Consider the following 21,296-nt stretch of genomic DNA (forward strand, 5'->3'; position numbering starts at 1 on the left):
TAGAACGGCCGTGCGCTTGCGCAGTGTTTATGCGGTTGAGGCTAATAGCAGTATTGATTGTTTATTATATTAACACGTATACACATTTACTTACTTATTCACTCACCCACTCACTCACTCATCGGGAATGAGCAGCATTTATGTCAGCGAGCCTCCCACCAGCGGCAAGGTGGTACTAGAAACGAGCGCGGGAGACATTGAGATCGAGCTCTGGTCAAAGGAGGCCCCCAAGGCGTGCCGCAATTTTATTCAGCTCTGCGTGGACGGCTACTACGATACAACTATATTTCACCGTTTGGTTTCCGGGTGGATTGTGCAGGGCGGCGATCCGACAGGCACTGGCGAGGGCAAGTTGGGATCTACATTTAGCATACATGAGTTGAAGCTGGCCTGTGCCGAGCAAATGTTGGTTTTTTTTTGCAGCGGTGGGCTCATTTTATTCTGCGATATCTGGCTACTAACATATACTTTTTTATTTGTTTGGCGTGTAGGCGGTGAATCGATCTATGGTGCCCCGTTTGCCGATGAGTTCCATTCCCGCCTGCGCTTCAGCCGGCGAGGACTGCTGGGCATGGCAAATGCGGGACCAAACGACAATGGAAGCCAGTTTTTTATTACGCTTGCGCCCACACCAGAGCTGCAAAAGAAGAACACCATATTTGGAACGGTAAGTTGGGCCGATAATTGGCTCCGTGTGTGTGCCCCATCCCCGTGACATGTTGCTGCTGGTGCAAAATTTCAGCTAATTTTCAAAATGACGGGCATTGAAGTAGGTTGTAGGCGACAGTCTGTTCAACGCGCTCAAGCTCGGCAGTGGCGAAGTTGACAGTGTGACAGAGAGGCCGGTTCATCCGAAGACGCTAAAGCATGCCCGGGTGCTCGACAACCCGTTTCCAGACATTGTCCCGCGAGCAACAGCAAAGCGTGTGGCTACGCCGGATCCGGATCAAACGGACGCAGCGGTGGCAAAGGCTTTGAAGAAGAAAAGGGGTGGGAACATCAAAGCAGTCAAGAACAAAAAGCTTCTTTCTTTTGCTGACGACGACGACGACGACGATACTATGGCGCACGACAGCAAGGCCGGCCCGGTGGCAGTTGCAACCAGGACGGAAATGAAAAGCAGTCACGATTTGCTAAAATCCGACCCGATGCTTAGCAAGGAAACCAGCTCGGCGGCGTCGCCAGTCCCATTAAAAGCAATAAGGGGGCTTAACAGCATCCCCGAGCTGGCGCCAAAAGAGGCAGAGAGTGTTGTGTTAGCAGACTCTGGCAGGACGCGCGCAGACATTCCGAGTGTGAGGGAGAAGATTCAGAGCGTGGAGAATGAAATCAAAAAGCTGACAGAACGGGACAACAAGCGCAAATCGACTTTAAATGCAGACAGTGGAGAGTCAAAGAAGCCCAAAAGCGCCCTGTCAGAAATGCTTTCTCGGTACAAGACGGCCGGCCCAGGCGTGCGCACAGCGGCGCGCAAGAAGGACACTGGGCGCGAGGACGAACTGTTTGTGCGCCTGGGCAGCTTCCAGTCCAAGATCCGCAATACTAAGGGTCTTGAGAAGCCGGCGGCGGGAGGCAACTGCGACACAGAGGCCGGCGACAACGGCCGCAAATGCGAGCTCCATGGCGTAGCCGGCTGCAAGTCGTGCCAACGTGCCAAGCCCGACGAGTACAGCAGCCTGGGCAAGGTAGCCTCGCGCTTTGACGGCGGAGACTGGCTCTCGCACACGCTTAAGTTCAGCAACAGCAAGGAAAAGGGTTCCGCATCCGAGTACGCGCCGCGTGTCGAGGACTACGTTGTCATTGATCCGCGCGAGCAAGAGCAAAAGTTCCTGAAGCGCAACCAGAAATAGCTGTGCATATGGCCACCACCTCACCTTTTCTCATTGGGAGTTTTGGAGCGCAAAACTCGCTTCATATTTGTTTGGTCAAGTGCTCGTATAGTTTGGTTGGGATTAATTAATAAACCAAAAGAAAATTAACATAATAGAGGAATGGAAGAATCATGCGCTGGGGTGGGCGTCATATCATTTATCTTTTTGGAATCTATAGATACGACATAATTACTAGTCATTTTAAGCTGCGCTTCTAGTGTGTTGCAAGTTGGTTCAGAAAATGCAACTGTAAAAGTACACTCAATAATAGTTAGCAACGCTAGCTTAACTATTTGAACAATGTGCTTTTCAAAGTTTAAAAATGCGTTTGTTAAGCACTCGACTAGTATTGTAAATAGTTGGCTTACAACTTTATTGCTGAATTTTTGTTTTGCAGCTCAAAAAACACTATTCACAATCACACGATTTATTTATGACCTAAGGAATATCATAAAACTAGATGCGATATTTCACAGAAGTCAGAGCCAGTGCTCAAGGACAAGACTAAGGATGCTGTCGAGTCCAACATCAAGTTTAGGTGTTGGAACTGCGATGTTGTATCGGCGTGCAATTTTGTTATGATATTCCTATATCGTTGCAAATTTGGTGGACGCCACCCAGCTTTTAGGTACCACACTAGACTGCCAAAGGATCCGAATACCGCGCCCAAGCCAAACACTTGTCCCAAGCGCAACACGACTAGATACTTTTTCTCATTTTTCTCATATCATGGGCGGCTATTAACTGCCTGACAGCTCAATCGCCATTGGTTTTACCCAGTGGCTACGAAATGGATGGAGGATATAGTCCAAAACTCCATAATAATAATTTCATACCATCATTTTTCTATTTAAAATAATTTTGTCATCATTATTATAGTTTTAACTAAGCAGAATATATCTATCTTTTTACAGTTTCTTCATGGGCTTGCTCGGACAGCAGATCGAGGTTTTGTTGGCTTGGAGAAGTGTGTTGCAGCAGGATTGCAGTGCACGAAGTGTTTCTTGGCATCGGCTTTCTTGGAAATCGTTGCGCCAGAGACAGTCTTGGAGCTTGCAGGCTTCTTTTTGGCACGGTGGTTTGGGTTTTTTATCGTCTGCCATTATTATTTTTATATAGAAATGGAAATAATAAAAATAAAAATAAAAAATTGTTAAAGAGAAACAAAAAGAGAGCGGGGAAAGAAAAAAACAGTCTCGAACTATATGCCTTTTTTTACTTTATTCCACTTTTATTGTCATAGTTAGAGTTGGTCCCTGACATCACTTCTCAATGTTAAAATGAAAAATAAAGATTAGACGAAAATCAAAAATCGATAAATATAAAAAAGATGCTGCGCAAAGAAAATTTGAAAGAAAATTGAATTTTCCCTTTTTTAACTGTGCAAAATACAATTTTCTTTCAAGTCGATTTTTTCTATCAATTTATATTGGTGATGGGTTGGGGAGGGGGGACCAATGATAAATAAAGTGAGAAAATATATACGCGTAAAGAAAAAATAAAGTAGTTTGATCCTTCTTTGTTTTTCGTTATTTTTCTTTATTTTTCTTTACTTTTTTAATCTTCCTCGTTGCATCTATATATAAAACTGGTTTTCTCTGCCTCTTCTTTATTTTTTCTATATTCATTCGCGCGGTCTCCTTATATCTAACGCCAAATTCAAACAAACAAACCAAAATAAAAATAAAAATAAAAGCAACACAGCACAACACAGCACAGCACAAACAACAGTGAAGAAAACACCATCCCCAAGATACCCACCCACTCACCTTTCTTTTTTCTCTCTTTATAACTTCTTTTAACCACACTTTTTCTCTTCCCTTATTTTTTCTTTTTATTTTTCTTATTTATTACTTTCGTTACATGGAGTTGGTTCGGAATGACACTAGCATCGGTGCCAATGGCGACACAGTCCAGCAGTCTGTAACAGAGTACGTGCAGGCAAAAACGACAATTCAATTCAATTCAATCCAACCCCGTTTCATTTCCCCTCCTTTGTCTTATTAACACCCTCTAAAACCCGTTCAATTTATATCTTTCCCTTTTGTAGATTCGCTCCAAAAATGCACACCGGCGATACCCGCGGAGACAAAACACCCGAGCCACAGGCATTCGAGCCACCCGCACGCGAACACATTGACGAAAACATTGACCTCGAAGGCATCGAGGTGACCAACTATGCGTTGCGACAGTTCGAAGCTGTGGATAAAAACATTTTTCTGCGTGGGTCCAGCGAAGGCTCCAAGCACGAGGAGTCCATACCCTGCCATTGTCGCTACAATCCCTCCACGGACTCGCGGTCACTGGCTTGCGGCGAGAGCTCCGACTGTATTAACCGGTTGGTGCAGATGGAGTGCAACGCGTTGACATGTCCGTGCGGGAGCTATTGCTTGAACAGGAGGTTTCAGAAACGGCAGTACGCCAAAGTTCGCATCATCGATGCCGGCAGAAAAGGCTTTGGTATGCAGGCGTTGGAGGACCTGGACACGGGGAGCTTTGTCATGGAGTATATGGGCGAAGTGGTCACTGCTGGCGAATTCCGCAAGCGTGCTGGTGTTTACCAGTCGGAGGGCATCCAGCACCATTACTTTATGAGCATCGGCAACAACAGGGTCATCGACGCGACGCGCAAGGGGTGCATTGCGCGCTTCATCAACCATAGCTGCGGACCCAACTGCGTTCTGCAAAAGTGGATGGTCGGCGGAGCCATTCGCATGGGCATTTTTGTCGAAAAGCCCATTAAACGTGGCGAGGAAATCACCTTTGACTACAAGTTTGAGCGCATGGCTGGTTCAGAGCCCCAGCCCTGCTATTGTGGCTCGCCCGCATGCAAGGGCATTATCGGGGTGGCCAAAGAGCGCAGCAAGAAACATGTGCAGAGCACGGTTGGTGTCGACGAGGATGTGGATAACTGCGTCGCTGATATTGACGAGGAGATCGAGGACGACACGGTCACCCGCCACCAGCGCGACGATATCCGCCGGCGGCACGCGGCCGTCGACGACGAGGAATACGGCAGGGCACACGCTGACGACTACTACTCGGGCTCCGAAGACGACGATGGCGCACAGTACAGCGACAGCTCTTCCGTCGGCCGCGCTGGGCTCACGCGCATGCCCAGGCGAAACACAAAAAAGACCGGACTTACTTCTCCTGAACAGGTTCTCAAGTTTGTACAAATCATGCATCGATCTGCACGCCAAACACGCATCATCGAGATACTCGTCGGTAAACTGATGGAGACCAACGACCCGCGGCTGCTCAAGTCACTCATTGGGCTCCAGGGCGCCAGCATCTTGCGCAGCTGGCTGCAGGACTACGAGAACGACGATGTGATGATGATCAAGATTCTGCAGTGCATCGCGCATATGCCTATATCGACCAGGAACACGATTGAAGAAAACCGATTGGAGGAGGCTGTTAAGCCACTGTGCTCTTATAGCGATGAGACGATTTCCGGTATGGCCTCTGACCTGGTGGAGAAATGGGCGACCCTGCGGCATGTGTTTAAAATCCCAAAGAAGAATCGCAAGGAGTCGGCTGCCGGTGCAGCAGAGACATTGGCTGGAGTGGAGAAGACACCCGTGGGATCGCGCAGAGAAAGCCCTAATCATGCAGCAAACGGCACGCCGCTGGTGTCAGTTGGTCAGCATACAATGGCCAGTGCTGCTGCTGGTGCTGTCTCGGGCGGTGGAGGTGGCGGGGACGGCGATTCTCCTGCTGGAGTTATGCGCTGGCGCAGCTCCAACAATATGTCTCAGCCGCCCTCGCGCATGCGCTCCGAATCACCTGCGCCCAGAGACATGCGCGGATACTCGCAGCCTTCACAGCAGCATCATCAACATCAACAACAGCAACAACAGCCATATTATGGCAACCAGCAGCAACATCAGCAGCAGTACACGCCGGCGAGCGCCACGCTCGTAGCAACAGCTAATGGGTGGGGTCGCAGGGGTAGTATGTATCGTGGCCAGTCGCCTGTCAGAGCCCCTTATAATGCAGGGTATAGGTCGCGATACGGCCAACAACAGCAGATTCCGTCTCGGTCTAGGTCGCCGGGCGCGTTCCATAGGACTGGGACACCCTACTCGACGTCTCGCTATCCGCGGTCTTCCGGGTATAATACTCCCGGATCTTCGTACCAACAACAACAGCAGCAGCAGCAGCAACAACAACAACAACAACAACAACAGCAGCAGCAGCAGCAGCAGCATGTGCGTGGGAGGTACAGTAGCTGGGGTAACCAGTCGTCCTATGTTAACAACGAACACGCAGATTTGGCGTATGACAATGGAGGAGGCAGAAGGAATGCGGGTTTGGAAAATGACGGTGGGAACCGGGCGGACTATGCAAACCATAACTCCCCTCCTGTTGCCCCTGCTGCCACTACCAATTCCGCTGCTGGTGCGCCCAAACTGGCGCCCGGGTGGCGGACGGCATACACGGGTGACGGAATAGCCTACTATTACCACGAGACGACCAAGCAGACGCAGTGGGAGCCGCCTGTTGTGGAAACCGCGGGCCATTCGGCACCTGTCCCACCAGCAATGAGCAACACTGGTGCTGGTGCTGCTGGTGGCAATAGCAGGCGCAGCAATCTTGGTCTGCCCTCTTCTGCTGATCATCATACAAGCGGCAGTGGGTCCCAGTACCACTATAACCAGGCGCACGAGTCGCGCGTGCCCTCTGCGTCGTCTGTATCTATGCCTGGCGACAGATGGGGCGCATCTGCCGGCGCCGAGGATGCCAAGATGAGCGGCGTGCCAAAGACGAGGGCCGAAGAGGGCATTGATCGTGCTCAGCGCATGGGCGCCATGCAGTCTCGGACCAGCACCATCAGTGGCATCGCGACTAACATAGGAGGAGGGGCCTCTGCAAAGACTGGTGGCGCTGTGCCGGCTGCCCTTCAGTTGGTGACTCCGGAAACTGACGGTGACCGCATTGTCAGCTCGTCGCTGTTCGCACACAAACATTCGGCAAACCCGGAAACCAACCCCAAAATTGTATCCTCCTCCTCGGGCACCAGCAACATGCCCAGCAGCAGCAGCGCCGCGCGCCGCGGCTCACCGACTAGCGCGCAGTCAGCGATATCAGCTAAGCGCGACAAGCTGGAGAAAAAGGCAACTGCTGAGTTGGCCGCATTTGTCGTGCGCGCGATGGCCAAGTACAAGGGTCAGCTGGGACACGACGACTTTAAGCATGAGGCGCGCAAGATCACCAAGATTCTGATGGAGAAGGAGCGCAAGCTGTCGCCATTCGACCCCATGAAGCTGATTGATATGAGCCAGCACAAGAAGACCAAGGTCCGTCAGTTTGTCTGGGACTACATGGCCAAGCTAGTAGGTCGGCGGATGGATGGCGATAGTCCGCGCAAGACGCCCATTTCTTCGGCCTCTGTGCCAAGAACCCCGCCGATACCGCCTACGGCGTCGTCGGGTCTGCGCTAGATTTTAATTATTTGCCCAAATATTTAATTATTTCTGATGCCAATAAAATGAAAAGACCAAATGTTTTATTTTCCTTTATTTTGCTCACGCACTGAGCGACTCTGCAATCCACGCCTTGATCGGCTCGAGACCGCCAACACCCAGACCCATCGCCATCGACGCCTCGTTGATCTGGACATCGTTGGGCAGGTCCTCAAAGCAGAACTTTTTGCCGTCAAAGCCCAGATAATCGGTAGCCCTATCAGCGGCCGCCGCATCATCGTCAGCATCACCACCTAAAGCAGCCGCGCCCGAGCCCATAGCTGAGCCACGCAAACTATCCAGCCCGGCCTGACGGCTCACCCTGAGCTTATCAATCTCTCCCTCCAACATGCTCTTAATCTGCGAATTCGAAACCGCCGACGGGTCGTCCTGCTTATTGCACACGATCATTACGGGAACCTCGCTTTGCTGAACATGTTCATTGGCGAGCACCTCATACAGCGCCTCTGCTGTCGACCTTATGTTTTGCACGATACCAGCGCTATCAACAACAAAAAGAATAGCGCGAGCAGCCGACAAATGCGTATCTCTATCAAAACCATACTTTTGGTGTCCGGGGATATCCACCAAATGAGCCTGAACACCATCAACATGGACCAAGGCAGAGTTGACTGACATGGAGGTTTGTGTACGCGGAACAGAGTTCTTGTTTGGGAATCGCAGATAACACCAGAGCGCGGTTTTGCCGCCACCAATGGGTCCTGTGATGACCACCAGGTTGCGCTTCTTGGATGATAGCATAGTAGATACGCTGGTTCCGGCTGCCATCGCCATGCTTTTGTTGCTGATTGATACTGATTGTTGGTTGAGCATGAACCATCCGAGGGCGCTTATAACAATGATTACCAGGGTACCCATGAGAATAATTGAGCTGATGCTGCTGCTGCTGTTGCTCGCGACATCTACCAGCGGAATTGTTTCTCCTGCCATGACCTGTATTTTTATTTAAAAAATGAGTATTTAAACGTGTTTTAAATAGGAGTAGAAGCAGGCGGAAGTTGGTTATTATTCGGGGTTGCAAACCAGATTTCTGGCCAAACTATTTTTTACCTTGTGACCGCGAAGTACAAACAAAGGTGTATGGGTAAATCATGTATGATCTGATAATATTAAAAAATAAACTTGCGTTTTGGTGGATCTAAAAAATGGACATTTGCACGTTTATAATTGTCGTAAATTTTGCACAGCTGCACTGTTGTTGAAAGGATTGGTAGCGGTAAGTCCTCTTTTCTTTCTGGCCTTTGCAGTGATATACCAATTGCTAGCGGCCAAAGCTATGTACATAACAGTATTGTATATGTAAGCTAAGAAACATTTGTGATTAATGATACGTTCCACGAAGACGTGCTCATAGATGCCGAATACGATGACAAACTATTCCACCGGGTAATTGAAGCCAGTCCTTTGACAGAAGATGTCAAGAATCTTCCGGCTGGTAATATGCCTGAAATTGGCTGTAACGGTGTCAATCTGTCAGGCGGTCAAAAGACTCGGCCGGCTTTAGCAAGGTAAGTCGAAAATATGTAAAAAAAAGTGAATAATAATGTTAAATCAACTTGAATTTTAAACTAACTTTTTCACTTGGTATTTTTAAGGCGCTGTATCTACAAGCAGACGTGTACACCTTTGGCAACTTGCTCTCGGCTGTCGATGCGCAGGTCCAGCAGCGCATTGTTGGCCATGTATTAATTAGTGGCAGCACAATAAGCAACAAAACACGCATTTTGGCCACTCACGCCGAGCACCTGGCTTCGTTCAATAACAAAGTCATTACGCTTGATGATGGCTGTGCTAGAATAGTTGAGCAGACACCAGCACAGTTTGAAGCAACCATTGTAGCAAATACTGATGAATTGGGCACTCCAGAGACATTTGAAAGTTCAGATATTGGCAGCACCAGTGATATAGATAATTCGACAAATGATAAGGGCACTTTCACAATCCGCCCTGAAAATGGCGGCAGCTCAACCCTATAACCGTTGCATTTGTGGTGGTATTTCAAGCACAGTGACTATTTAACTGTAGCCTCAATCCTCGCGTTAAAAATGACCGGTGCTTATGCCTTGTAAGAACCCGAAGACCATACTTTCATCTCTGCGCCATTTTTGGTTTAATATCTATTACTAACCCAATTTTCAATAATTAAATATATTTTCAAAGATTAAAATGTTTGCTTATAAATATAATTTTGACCATACCCTTGCCAGTTGCAAAGCGACTTTCCGCATAGGCAATTTAAAATGTGTACGTTTCAGACATTGATATTATTTCAAATATTTTTATGACATTGTTGTCGGTCAACGTATTCCGCTATATTTTTTGTGGTTATTTACATTGTTGTGCAAATGGCAAATGTGGGGCTGATACTTATTACACTGTTATAAACATGGCCAAAGGTGAGATAATAATAATCTACACAGCCAAAGGGAATGGTGCTAAAAAGGAAAATAAAGGCATAATAAAAAACCTGAGGGTATCCTGGCATGAGAAAGGGAATGCCTCAGCATATATCAGAAGCAAATTAAGACAAGTGTGCGGCACACGCAAAAATAAACAGTGACATAAATATCTATATCTAAACAAACTTTATCTTGATGCATCTCAAAATTGCATCAATATTTGCTAGTGTCATTCTCTGGCAAAAACAGGTTCAATCATGAACACCACGCGGCTTTGCAATTGATATTATTGGATTGGGGCGTCAGCCGACGTCCCGCGTTTGTCCAATGTACCTGTCCGATACATACGGATCTTATCTCACGAGCCCCCCGTGGGGTTCCCAACGCAATTAAGATGCGTGCGATTCAGCGCATACAGTTGAATGTGTGCAAAAGCATTGCAAAAATCCTGAGTGGAAGCCCCTTTTTTCTTTTTAAAATGGGTTCCTGAAACTAATTATTTTGTGCATGATCGACACAAGCTTCATTAATATCCTGCATGAATGCCTTCAATTGCATTTCCAAGTTGTCATGTATAGGATTATCAATTGTAATAAGTAGTTAATTTGAAACAAAATACTTTATCGAAATAAAGTACAGTTGGATATAGCATAAAGATAGGTGGCAGACTCTAATGTTAGCACTCGTCTGCACTCAATTAGCTTCTTTCTTTTTTCTTTCCATTCTCTTGTATTTTTTACACTTCTTTTTTGTTTCCTCTTTATTTGCCACACTATCATATTTACTTGTAATTTTTAATGACATACAATCCGCTTCTGGCAACTAGTGCTATTGCAGCCAGCGCAGCTACATTATATCGCAAAAAAACAGTCGACAACAGCGGTGTTTACTTGATAAATGCTCCGCGAACAGCCATAGTCGAAGGTAAAAACACCCTACTTGACATCATCACAGCCGAATGCCCGTCGCTGGCAGACCCCGACAAGGCACATTTTGTACCCACACCATTGCTTCCGACCGCCGACTTCCAGACATGCTACAACGCTATTAGAGAGCGATTCGGAAAACTCAAAATTGTAAAATACGAGCGCGAGCTCATCACCACAGAGGACGGTGGTACTATCGGTCTGGACTGGTCGCCTCCGTTTACGCAGATGCCCGAGGATGACCGTCCAATTGTGGTCCTGTCCCATGGGTTGTCGGGCGGAAGCCAGGAGACCTACATACAAACAGCCATCAAGACCCTCACGTCTGCGCCGTACAATTTCCGAACTGTTGTGGTCAACTTCCGCGGCTGCGCGGGCGTCAAGCTGACCACACACGTACTGTACAACGCAGGCACCACGTCGGACTATGACATTGCCGTGAAGTATATTAAGGGTCGCTTCTCGCAGTCAAAGCTTGTAGCAATTGGTTACTCACTGGGCGCGAACTTGATTACAAAGTACGTCGGCGAGCAAGGCGAGGCCTGTCCGCTAAAGGCTGCCATATCTGTAGGCAATCCGTACGACCTGGCTGCCTCTTCGAACGCCATCGAGCAGCCCACTCTCCGCGGCAAGTACGTGTACTCTCCAGCCATTCTTGAGGGTCTGATGCAGCTTTACCAGCGCCATAGCAAGATGGTGGCCACGGGCCCGGTCAAGCTTGACGCCGAGGCAATTTCAAAGATAAAAACAATTAGCGAATATAACGAGCTCATCACATCAAGAATTTTTGGGTACAAGAACAGCACCGACTATTTCCAGCAGAACAGTTGCGCCCAGTTCATGCCCAACATTAGCATTCCTTTCCTGGCTATCACCGCGCTGGACGATCCATTGTGTCCAGGAAGCTACATTCCTCGCAAGATATTCCGCTCCAACCCGCACTTGGTCCTTGCCCTCACAATGTACGGTGGGCATCTGGGCTACCACGAGAGCTTGAGTCAGTCGTGGCTACCTCGCCCAATTGCCGAGTTCTGCAGCGCTATCTTCAACCACACGACGGCGTAAAGCCATAATTTTTAAAGTTTTATATTGTATTACCTGTGCCCAATAATTTTAAAGGTTTTAAAACAGGCCGATTGTTTTTAGAACGCCACTATTTCACAATTATGTTAATAAAAACCTGCATTATGTTGTATAAAACGCAATTTCTCTGAAGAAAAAACCATGCAAGCTCAAAAAATAAGTGGAATGCAGGCGTTGATATACAGTTTCGTCCCCAAATCCTTTCTTTTTTTATAACATTCGTTAGCTTTCAGATTACGCTCATGAGAATTTAGAAAGTTCTGCCATGTTGATCCAAAGACGATTGACCGCACACAAGAAAGCAGCGCCCTGCCCCCAATCAAAAAGCCGTACTGCCGTCCACCAATCTAACACCCACACAATTCTGCCCTCCTATGCACAGAAATAATCGTTTTCTCATATTGTAGCCTGCTCATGCCCTTAATAATTTTTAAGCCTATTACTGAGTTTTTATAGTATAATCGCACCAAGTTTCTATGACAAAGAATAAATGCCAAACGATCGTTTCAAGAAGAGTAAACATTTAGCGCCTGAGCAATATGCGTAGTATTATTTATACTTTTTTTAGAATTTGCAAGTATCGTTTTAGCTGCTAAAAAGTATGTGAAAATTCTAATGTTTATATGCGATATCGGGATTAATAGTTGTTATAATAACCCGCAAGGTGTATAGCTGTATTCTCTAAGTTAAGCTACTATTCAATTATATGTGCTGCTTCCGCTGTCCTGGCTCAGGTAGATTGCAAACAATTTTACCCACATAATCTTTGCAAAAAAGCAATTAATTCCTAAGCTTAAGCCCAATTCAAAGCCCAATTCCGTCAAATACAATCCCAACAACCCTCACGGCAATCAAGGTAAGAGCTCAAAGTAATATATATGTATTGCCTTGTCTAATGATCTCCTGCAACAATAATAGGTATAGACTTCCATATTTGTTTAATTTGCTGCTTTGGCAAAGCCCTTTGACACCCGTTTCGTGTCATAATGGCAATTTGCTTTTGTTGTTATTTATTTTGCAAACCTGTATGGTTTTTTACATGCGTTTGTTTTAACCCGTTAGATTTCTTCATTATACCAATTTTAGTTTTGTATCTCCATATAGCCATTTGTTTAAAAAAATTAGCCAAGCATTTGTAGTCTCGGCTTTTAGTCAATAAAGAAGCAATAATTGCATGCATAATTGCATTCCAGGTGCAACAAAGACAAGCATTAACATAGAAAACTAGCCCACCAAACAAGACAAGAAAGGCGTACTGCAGACCCATGCTACTAACGCACATTACGAGCAAAGGGAGGTTGGTGACTATAAAGATATTAAGGCAAAGCTAAACATGCAGCAATTTTGTTTTATAAATAAAACGCATATATTTGTCAACAGTGATGGTACAGAGAAAAATAATAGGCAAAGCACGAAGTGTGAGTTTTATATACAAGTGCTTATTTCTCCAAAGCTCCTTTTATTGTTCCTTTGTGTGAAGCATGGTTTTTTTTAATTATTCCGCTTTTAAAAAGAAAAAGAAAAATTGGCAGTTGGTTGCATCAGGCACGAAAAGAGAAACGCGCAGATGTCTGCGTGCTAAGACTAGTACAAGCTTTTGAAGCTGCAATAATAAAAATCGCACAACACCAGAATTTAAATGTGGCGAATAGATGCCTATTTTTGCCGTTTTTTTAGCTGAAAGAACCTGGAATAGACAAATGGTAGAAAGACATGACAATGCTTAATTCTGCTTTGCATTCATTTCCTGCGTGTTTTTTATTCAAATTGCTCTAGACTTTCTATAAGAAAATGTATAAAACGAGCAGCAGGGATTTTTCGAGTGTAATATAATTAATGTGTGCGCGACAATCAAATAGCCACATGCTATGTTATGCAATGCCATGTCTGCCAGTCTTGTGTTATTGTGTGAAAAATTTCTTTTAAACAAGGCCAGATACAGGTTGTGTGTAGGCCGGACATGTCTGTCTGTTATTTTTCACACTCAGACTGGTTTTGCAGTTGTCGTGCATGCAGAGCAAAGTGCAAATTTATACAACCACTGGAAATACTTGCTTTCAGCTCTGGTTTGTATTTTTTCTTTCATTTCCTTGCCTCTATTTTTTGGACGCATACTTTGGACGCTCTGCTTTGCTATAGCTTAGTTTGTTTTAAAGGGGAAAAAGACAAAGAAAAATTATTTTCGTTTGCCCAGAGCATTATTGATGCTTTCTTTTTGTCTTTTATATTTGGCTATTTCTCCTGCGCCACAAAGAATTTCTTTGCAAATAGATACGCGAAAGCCTTTACTCTTGTATAGTGCGAAAGAGAAAAATTGCACATGTATGAAATCCATCAATTGTAGTTTAGGCAACTTATAAATCCTTTCTTTTTCCCCACATCATTCTTTCACATTGCTCATTTCATAATTCACATATCCATATACCTCTTTTGTACACTTTTTTAAATACAATTATATATATATTTCAATTTTTTAGAATATTTCTAAAAATTACCGTTGCATCCAAGATGCAATACAGAGTGGGCTATGCCGCCTGCAAACACTTTAACCATTGGTACGGACGAGTCAACTGGGAGGCAGTATCAGACGAGCTGCAAATATCCGTTATCGACTGCCTCGAGTACTTCGACCCGCTCCAAGCCAAAATATTTCCACGCCGCTGCCCTGAAACCGAAGAGTGGCGCATCGAGGACATCACAGCATTGAAAGCATTTACCGAGGCCCATTTCCGCCAAAAAATGTCAATTAACGACTGGGTGTTGGCGGGCAAGTACATTAACATCATGCACTCCGATTGTATTGCCAAAATGTGGGCGCTAATCACCTTTGAAATGACGCCGCAGCTGTATGTCCAAATAACCGAATACCGCCGCGCAGGGTTGTTGTGGCCAACCATCTGCCACAAGGCCAAGTGTGAGCGCACTATGGATATTGTACGCGTTGTTTACGCCAACACCAACAAGGAGACCATTGCCAGTCGATCAAGGAAACGCAAGACACAGTTTACAATAAGCAAGCACCAGCACTGGACAGCAGCCGAGGACACAATGCTGATAGAGTTGCTTGACAAGTATATCAGTGGTCGCGACATCGACTGGAACTATATCAGCAAAACCATTGGCCACAGCAAAAACGCTTGCAGGTATCGTCGCATCCTTTTGCGCCCGCGGCTCAAACAAAACAAAGGAAGTGCGGAGACGGAGGGCGGAATTAGCGATGCTTCGACGACCACACCATTACAGAAGTCTATTCTGGAAAGCACCAGCTAGTTCTGCTTTCCTTGTCGTTGTCCATGCCACATTAAATTATTTTTTATTATTCTATTTTCATTTTTCAAATACATATTTTGCCTGTACCTGCGTGATATATGCCAAAAAGTAATTTTATGCAAATATGTTAAAATGGTTCTTGTTTCAAGTACAAGTGCAGGTGTAAGTGCAAAAACAAAAAATAGCCTATGTATATATTTAAAGCGGCACGATTTCGATAAACATATACGCTGTCTGCTTAGGATCAATTGCCAAGAAGCCAGCCGGGCGGAACAACACTTCGTTCTCCCGGCGGACCAGCGCTGAGATTCGATCAATAGTTTTCCTGAAATGCGGTTTGATAACCAGGGTCGACAGGTAAAGCGTAGCAAATGCCAAACACCCCTCGAGCACATTCCTCACTGTCGCGCCCTCGGCCTCGGCCAGCATCTTATTCACGTGACGGACAAACTTTTTGAACCGCCGCTCGTCAATTTTGCCCACCAACTGATCGGGCACCTTGACTGTAAACTGCCTGGAAACTCCCATCGAGTAGTCGCGCTCGATGCGGATCCTCTGCCACTGCGAGTACTCCAACGCATTCTGTGGCGTCGAGTTGCTGGTCTCAGGCAGCGCATATGACTTGCGAGAGAGCGTATCGACAGTGAATGTGTTGCTGTTCCCACGACCGTCGTTGTGTGCTGCTGGAAGCTCGCTGCTGGGGGATACTCCCAGGCTGCTGCCCCGCGTCGGATAAAATTTGGGCTGAGGGGACCAGTGCTGCTGACCAGACGGGGAGACGGCGGCTGTATTTGGCGTGGTGGTACCTCTCTGCGCGCCAGCAGATGACAGGGCGACTATACTTTGCGGCCGCACTCCCTCGCTCATACTTGGCCGATGCATTTTCTCGCGCGAGCCGTCCAGCTGCCTCGCCTGTGCCACTGCTACCGCTGCCGGAGCGGTGGGCGATGCACTGGAGATGCCTGCAAAAATGGCTTTTTCGCTGTAGACCGAGCTGCGTGGCGTCAATTCTGAATAATCTCCGGACGACTGTGATGGAATCGGGCAGTTTACGCTCGTGCTGCTGCTGACATTGCGGTATTGCTGGCGGTTGGCTTCTGCTGTCGCAAACATGGCGACGCTGTGTTGCTTCTGAGGGTAGATCGCCGGATGCTGATGCTGATGCTGCTGTTGCTGCTGCTGCTGTTGCTGAAGATAAGTGTGTATGGAGAATGTTTCTGAGGAGTAAGAGTTTGGACGCTGTGCCTGTTGTTTCCGCTGAAACTGGAGCGCGTGGGAGCTAGAGGTGCTGGGCGAGCGGTAAAGTATAGTGTTGCCGTGTGTGTTTCGCAGCTCCAAACTGATAACTAATGACAGCGGTGGATTATGATTCTGCTGCTGCTGCTGCTGCTGCTGTTGTTGTTTGAGAGTTTGATTGTTGGTGCTGCTTAGTAATGGGTATCCAGAATCTATACTTTGTGTGAGGTTCTCAAAGGACCAGTGTTCAGTGGAACTGACAACAGACATTTAACAATAAAAAAGATGAACCAAACAAATATTCGGAGAAAAAAGAAAAACAAATACGAGGTCGAATGGCAGTTGTGCTCAGACTGAAGAAGGCCGAAGTAACAAAGAAAAAAGATGTGGGATGCAAAAGAACAATGTAGTTAAGGCGAACAATGTATTTTTTATTTCGTTTTAAATGCAGCCAACCGAGCTTGGCTTTGTAAAAAAGTTAAGGCTGTTTTTTTCGGTTGGAACGTGAAAGCGAATTAGACAAAGCGGAAAATACAAAAAAAACAAAACAAAGGCAAAGGCTGTTTGCACGTTTCAGCTGAACATGGTGACAGAAAAGGGTCTTTTTGGAATAGCTCGAAAAGGAAAAGCTTTAATCGTACCTTCCAATCCAGCCTGGCGGTGTCAGCAAATTGAAACATTGAATTTAATCAATTTTTGTTGCGTATTTGAAACATACTTGATCAATACTTCCGTATTTCGTAGCTCAAAATAGTCTGGGCCTTTTTCATTTATTATTTTGTTATTATAAAAATTAGCGAGCCACTTTTTAATTTATAATTCTGCAATTTCGAGCCACCTCCATTGTTGCACAAAACGGTCAATTCGCTTGCAAAAGAATGGCCAAGGTCCAGCCGATTGCTATAAACTACCAGAAAAAGCAGGACTGCGCAGACAGCGTGGAGCCCCAGAACGCCCAGGATTCCGATGGCAGCCCCCCTGAGTACGTAGTCGAGGCGGTCGTCGACGACAAAATGATAGGCGGGATTCAGTTCTACTATCTCAAGTGGGAGGGCTATCCGTCCGAAGAAAACACGTGGGAGCCAGAGGAGCACCTGCAGTGCTCGCGCTTGATCGAGGACTACAAACGGAAGAAACGCGTGCACCAACTAAGCAAAAAATACCCCAAGGGGTTCGACCTGTCGGAGCTTATGCCCTGTCCCAAGCAGCACCGCATCCGGGTGGTCAACACAATCGACAAGGCGCAGTTACCTTCTGAATTGACGTACACTGATGGCTACGTGCGCGGCCCCGATGTGCCTTACCCGTCGGGCGTCTTGTTCCCATGTTCCTGCACCGGCGACAAGTGCGGCCACACCTGCGAGTGCATGGAGGTGATGTGCTATGACGAAGATGGGCTCCTCTGCCTTGAGCTGAAGCAGTCAATCCACGAGTGCAACTACCTTTGCAAGTGTTCGATCGAATGCCCTAACCGAGTGGTGCAGCGCGGTGCCAACATCCACATGGAGATCTTCCGCACATCGTACAAAGGGTGGGGGGCACGCGCACTGAGGCCGCTGCGCAGGGGCGAGTACGTGTGCAGGTACACAGGCGAACTCATCACGTACGAGGATTCGACGCTGCGCGACGTCGACAACACCAGCACGTATCTGTTTGATCTAGATCATGAAATTACGCTTGAAGACAGCAACCGTTTTGCCATCGACGCCCAAAAGTTTGGCAACATCTCACACTTTTTCAACCACTCGTGCGAGCCCAACTTGGTGATCAGGGCAGCCTACATAAATCACCTGGACCAGCGGCTGCACGAGCTGGCCTTCTTTGCCTGCCGTGACGTCAAGCTCGGTGAGGAATTGACCTTTGATTACTCCCCGAGCATCGCGCTGACTGTGCCTTCATCAAAGGACGACCATGAATCCAACGAAACCTACAAAAAGTTCAGGTGTTACTGTGATACGCCGCGCTGCCGCAAGGTCATGTTTGCGTGAGCGTGAAAGAATAAGGGTTGACAACGATGAGAAATGAAAATGAAAATGAAAATTCAACCAAAAATATGAAAAGCAAGCGCAGAAAATCTACAAATCCAAAAATAAAACTCGACAGGCGTGGTCAAGAATAGGTGTTTTTGTGTATGTGTGTCGATAATGACGACTACATCTCGTCCTCGTCCTCTTCGTCCTCGTCACCTTCGAGGGACTCAACCTGCAACACAAAGTCGACCAGTAGCTGGGCACACTGCGCAGCGTCCGGCAACAGAACAGCCTCGTGCTTGCGCAGGCGAGATGCAGCCTGCCGCTCGGCAGGGTTGATGGTCGTGCACAGGTGCATCAAGTCGATCAGGTTCGACTCGCAGGCTTCAGGGGTTGACAGTTTGGGCATGCCGTTGGCGTTCGCCAGCTCGAGGACCTTAATGTCAGGGTACTCGATGTACGGTGGCTGGCCCTCAATCATCTCATAGAGCAGTGCGCCCGCTGCCCACACGTCAGTGCTGGGCGAGTACCCGGCGCCCTTGGCCAGCTCGGGCGCCATCCAGTAGATAGCACCGAGTGATGTCTTGTGCACCGACGGCTGATCAATGTCCAAGTACACGGCGCTGCTAAAGTCTGCCAGCTTGACCTGGCCGCGGTCGTCAATAAGGACGTTGTCGCTGCGCACGTCGCAGTGGATGATGTGGCGCTCATGCAGGTACGCCAGCGCGGTCAGTACCTCGTGCATGGCAAACGAGATGGTGACCATGGGCATGCGAATCTCTGGATAAGCCGCCAGAAGGTCAGTGATCGACCCGCGGCTCATAAACTCGTACACTATCCACACCGAGTCATCAATAGAGAAGTACTCGTAGAAGCGCACGACGTGCTGCGACCGGATGCGCCGCAGAATCTTGAGCTCCGTGCGCAGCTTACGATACCGTGCCTTGGCCGTCTTTGGCACAACCTTGACTGCCACGTACTCGCCCTTTGGCCGCTTGCCCACGGCGGCGTTGCGTCCCGTAATGTATACATTGCCTGACTCGCCCTCGGCGTACTCCTCCAGCTCACCGTAGTTTTCGCGGCGCTTCTTGGACGACTTGCCAGACACCGAGCCGCTGGACTTGCTCAGCTCGCGTTTGCGCTCGCTGCCCTGCGAGTTCAACTTATCAGACTCTGCGGTGCTTGTAGTGGCGGCGGCCGAAGCAGCGGCCGAAGCGGCGGCCTCTGCCGAGGCGTCAAGCACAGCCGGATCGGGCTGCACGATTACCTCGTTCGTGCTTATGATATCGCCCTCATACACCGGTGCGCTGGGCTCCACCCCCACATACTCGTCCTCCTCCTGCGCAGCAGCTAGCGTGGGCATGCTTGTGGCCATCGAAAAGCGCTTGGTGGCTTGGGCCATTGAGTGGGCGGAGACAATGCGAGATTTGCGCTTGATCCACTTGGTGCTCTTTTCGCTCTGCTGCCCACCGCTCAATGACTGGGAACCGTCTTGCGAATTGGCTGACTCTGGCCCATTGCCGCCGGCCATATCCGACACCGAGCGCGAGTTGTTCGGCACGCTGTTTGCAGAGGCACCGCTGGCCGTGGAATTTGCATTTACAACGGGCGTCCGCGGCGCCGTCCCGCTCTTTAGTGCCGAGGCGTCGATTAGCCGCGCCATGCTCGAGCCAATGGGCGCTGACACCGGGGTGGGCACACGGATGGTCGTCATTTGCATCAGCTGGCTGTCCATGGATGCATGTGGCGATCTGAGCGCTTCTCCTGCCCCCGGAGACCCTGGAAACTGAACTGACTCGGCGCGCACGTTGCGGTGTACAGACGGAGGCATTAGACCACGTGGGCTAATCACAGGCTCGATGTGCGGCAGCCATCCTGGTGTGTCTGGGTTGCCATTCCCGCTGATGGCGCCGGCCGCCAGTTGTGCGTTGCCCAGATGCTCTGCAAGCTCGTCGGGGCCAAAGTTGAACCGTTTTTCGGTCTTCATAGACTCGTATATCGGGGTATGCGGCTGGCTGTTTGATTCTAGCGGGTCTTCTGGCTCACCGATGTCTTGCGGCAGCCGCAGCGGGCTAGTCTTTGGCTTCCACGATTCGGGTCCCTGCTGCAAAATGTCATCCAGGTCCTCGACGCTGATATGTACGTCGTGCTGCACGTTGAAAGGGGAGCTGATTTGTCGCGCTCTTGAAATGCCTGCCTTGGCTAACAGTCCTTGGAACAACGGAACGGTTGATGTAGTGACCATGTTTTGTTGCCGGCGGTTGTGACAATAGGCGTGACCCCCAAGCATGGAGTGTGATTGAAAATAAACAGTAGAGATAACAAAGAGAGTTAGAAATAGGATTTTGGGCGTCGGCGAAATTATGTAAAGCGCAAGGGTATGTATGTGCGTGTGGATGAACGAATAGGTGAGCGTAAATAACAGGTGCGGGTATACAAAAAATAGAGTGGGAAAATATGAACAACCAGATTAAATACAGGGAAGAGAACAAAAAGAGGTTAAAGATGTCATTTTTGGGATGGTGGTATGGCCAAGAGATAAAGAAGGAAACATGAAAATGGAGTCTGAATATAGGCATTTATGCCCAGCGCTTCATCTGCCCCAATGCTCAATTGGTGTCAGAATGAAATCAACTACAAAAATACGCGGGCCCAGCAGTAAACAAACAAACAAGCAGCAGATTGCACGCATCAGCTGGATTTTTGCAGCGCGCCATACTGCCGGCATTTGTAATAATAGGGTATATTCAGGCCCCTTGTCTAATTCATTTTTTTTGGCTCACCCGCCTCTTTGGCCATTGTCTAAAGCTTTGTGGCCACCAAAGAAAGGGAAATATTGGGTTTCCGGATGCTTAAAAAACTGAATTCTTATGCGCAGCATTTAAAAAGGGGCCAAAAGTGCGAGCAAAAGGAGCGGATACATACATATGTTCGGGTGACATGCGTGGAATGAATACAAAAATAAGGACAAATGCCAGATGCAGAAAAATACATATCGGAAGCGACACGGCAGCCAGTAAAATGAAGTCCATCAACATGCACATGATTGCCA

At 47.8% G+C, this 21,296-nt stretch overlaps 10 protein-coding genes across 10 annotated transcripts; 6 read left to right on the plus strand and 4 right to left on the minus strand.

Annotated features, from left to right (window-relative positions):
* The first annotated feature begins 21 nt into the window (after window positions 1-21).
* BX661DRAFT_181351 (cyclophilin-like domain-containing protein) lies at window positions 22-1,975 on the plus strand. The gene is made up of 3 exons (XM_051535678.1): window positions 22-347; window positions 492-667; window positions 774-1,975. Exons 1-3 carry the CDS (start codon window positions 128-130, stop codon window positions 1,848-1,850), a joined length of 1,473 nt encoding a protein of 490 aa, XP_051392095.1. The 5' UTR covers window positions 22-127; the 3' UTR covers window positions 1,851-1,975.
* Window positions 1,976-2,702: 727 nt separating this feature from the next.
* BX661DRAFT_181353 (DUF1903-domain-containing protein) lies at window positions 2,703-3,236 on the minus strand. Its single transcript, XM_051535679.1, has one exon. It carries the CDS (start codon window positions 2,972-2,974, stop codon window positions 2,780-2,782), a length of 195 nt encoding a protein of 64 aa, XP_051392096.1. The 5' UTR covers window positions 2,975-3,236; the 3' UTR covers window positions 2,703-2,779.
* Window positions 3,237-3,734: 498 nt separating this feature from the next.
* BX661DRAFT_170530 (uncharacterized protein) lies at window positions 3,735-7,318 on the plus strand (the record flags this gene model as incomplete). The annotated part of the gene is made up of 2 exons (XM_051533630.1): window positions 3,735-3,802; window positions 3,922-7,318. 2 exons carry the CDS (start codon window positions 3,735-3,737, stop codon window positions 7,316-7,318), a joined length of 3,465 nt encoding a protein of 1,154 aa, XP_051392097.1.
* Window positions 7,319-7,333: 15 nt separating this feature from the next.
* On the minus strand, window positions 7,334-8,363 carry BX661DRAFT_181355 (signal recognition particle receptor beta subunit-domain-containing protein). The gene has a single exon (XM_051535680.1). It carries the CDS (start codon window positions 8,288-8,290, stop codon window positions 7,403-7,405), a length of 888 nt encoding a protein of 295 aa, XP_051392098.1. The 5' UTR covers window positions 8,291-8,363; the 3' UTR covers window positions 7,334-7,402.
* A 142-nt stretch (window positions 8,364-8,505) lies between these two features.
* On the plus strand, window positions 8,506-9,336 carry BX661DRAFT_170532 (uncharacterized protein; the record flags this gene model as incomplete). The annotated part of the gene is made up of 4 exons (XM_051533631.1): window positions 8,506-8,519; window positions 8,548-8,576; window positions 8,715-8,868; window positions 9,054-9,336. The coding sequence occupies 4 exons, from the start codon at window positions 8,506-8,508 to the stop codon at window positions 9,334-9,336; spliced, it is 480 nt and encodes a 159-aa protein (XP_051392099.1).
* Window positions 9,337-10,539: 1,203 nt separating this feature from the next.
* Window positions 10,540-11,753, plus strand: BX661DRAFT_181357 (Alpha/Beta hydrolase protein; the record flags this gene model as incomplete). The annotated part of the gene is made up of 1 exon (XM_051535681.1): window positions 10,540-11,753. Exon 1 carries the CDS (start codon window positions 10,557-10,559, stop codon window positions 11,748-11,750), a length of 1,194 nt encoding a protein of 397 aa, XP_051392100.1. The 5' UTR covers window positions 10,540-10,556.
* A 2,364-nt stretch (window positions 11,754-14,117) lies between these two features.
* On the plus strand, window positions 14,118-15,121 carry BX661DRAFT_181359 (uncharacterized protein). The gene has a single exon (XM_051535682.1). It carries the CDS (start codon window positions 14,277-14,279, stop codon window positions 15,036-15,038), a length of 762 nt encoding a protein of 253 aa, XP_051392101.1. The 5' UTR covers window positions 14,118-14,276; the 3' UTR covers window positions 15,039-15,121.
* Window positions 15,120-16,844, minus strand: BX661DRAFT_181360 (Golgin subfamily A member 7/ERF4 family-domain-containing protein). The gene has a single exon (XM_051535683.1). It carries the CDS (start codon window positions 16,542-16,544, stop codon window positions 15,237-15,239), a length of 1,308 nt encoding a protein of 435 aa, XP_051392102.1. The 5' UTR covers window positions 16,545-16,844; the 3' UTR covers window positions 15,120-15,236.
* A 620-nt stretch (window positions 16,845-17,464) lies between these two features.
* BX661DRAFT_142495 (uncharacterized protein) lies at window positions 17,465-18,262 on the plus strand (the record flags this gene model as incomplete). The annotated part of the gene is made up of 1 exon (XM_051532949.1): window positions 17,465-18,262. One exon carries the CDS (start codon window positions 17,465-17,467, stop codon window positions 18,260-18,262), a length of 798 nt encoding a protein of 265 aa, XP_051392103.1.
* A 262-nt stretch (window positions 18,263-18,524) lies between these two features.
* BX661DRAFT_132706 (kinase-like domain-containing protein) lies at window positions 18,525-19,163 on the minus strand (the record flags this gene model as incomplete). The annotated part of the gene is made up of 1 exon (XM_051532600.1): window positions 18,525-19,163. A coding segment is annotated over one exon (639 nt), but the record flags the coding sequence as incomplete, so codon positions are not given.
* Between the last annotated feature and the right edge of the window lie 2,133 nt (window positions 19,164-21,296).

The sequence above is a fragment of the Kickxella alabastrina genome (genome assembly GCF_025024165.1).
Source record: "Kickxella alabastrina strain RSA 675 chromosome Unknown BX661scaffold_9, whole genome shotgun sequence".
NCBI lineage: Eukaryota > Fungi > Kickxellomycota > Kickxellomycetes > Kickxellales > Kickxellaceae > Kickxella > Kickxella alabastrina.

What these genes read in the sequence shown, in the direction of transcription:
- BX661DRAFT_181360 (XM_051535683.1), bottom strand. Translation starts at nt 16,544, where the DNA reads ATGTCTGTTGTCAGTTCCACTGAACACTGGTCCTTTGAGAACCTCACA.
- BX661DRAFT_181351 (XM_051535678.1), top strand. Translation starts at nt 128, where the DNA reads ATGAGCAGCATTTATGTCAGCGAGCCTCCCACCAGCGGCAAGGTGGTA. An exon ending in TCCGACAGGCACTGGCGAGG is followed by an intron (nt 348 to 491) that starts GCAAGTTGGGAT and finishes TTTGGCGTGTAG; the next exon opens with GCGGTGAATCGATCTATGGT. An exon ending in AGAACACCATATTTGGAACG is followed by an intron (nt 668 to 773) that starts GTAAGTTGGGCC and finishes GCATTGAAGTAG; the next exon opens with GTTGTAGGCGACAGTCTGTT.
- BX661DRAFT_181353 (XM_051535679.1), bottom strand. Translation starts at nt 2,974, where the DNA reads ATGGCAGACGATAAAAAACCCAAACCACCGTGCCAAAAAGAAGCCTGC.
- BX661DRAFT_181359 (XM_051535682.1), top strand. Translation starts at nt 14,277, where the DNA reads ATGCAATACAGAGTGGGCTATGCCGCCTGCAAACACTTTAACCATTGG.
- BX661DRAFT_181355 (XM_051535680.1), bottom strand. Translation starts at nt 8,290, where the DNA reads ATGGCAGGAGAAACAATTCCGCTGGTAGATGTCGCGAGCAACAGCAGC.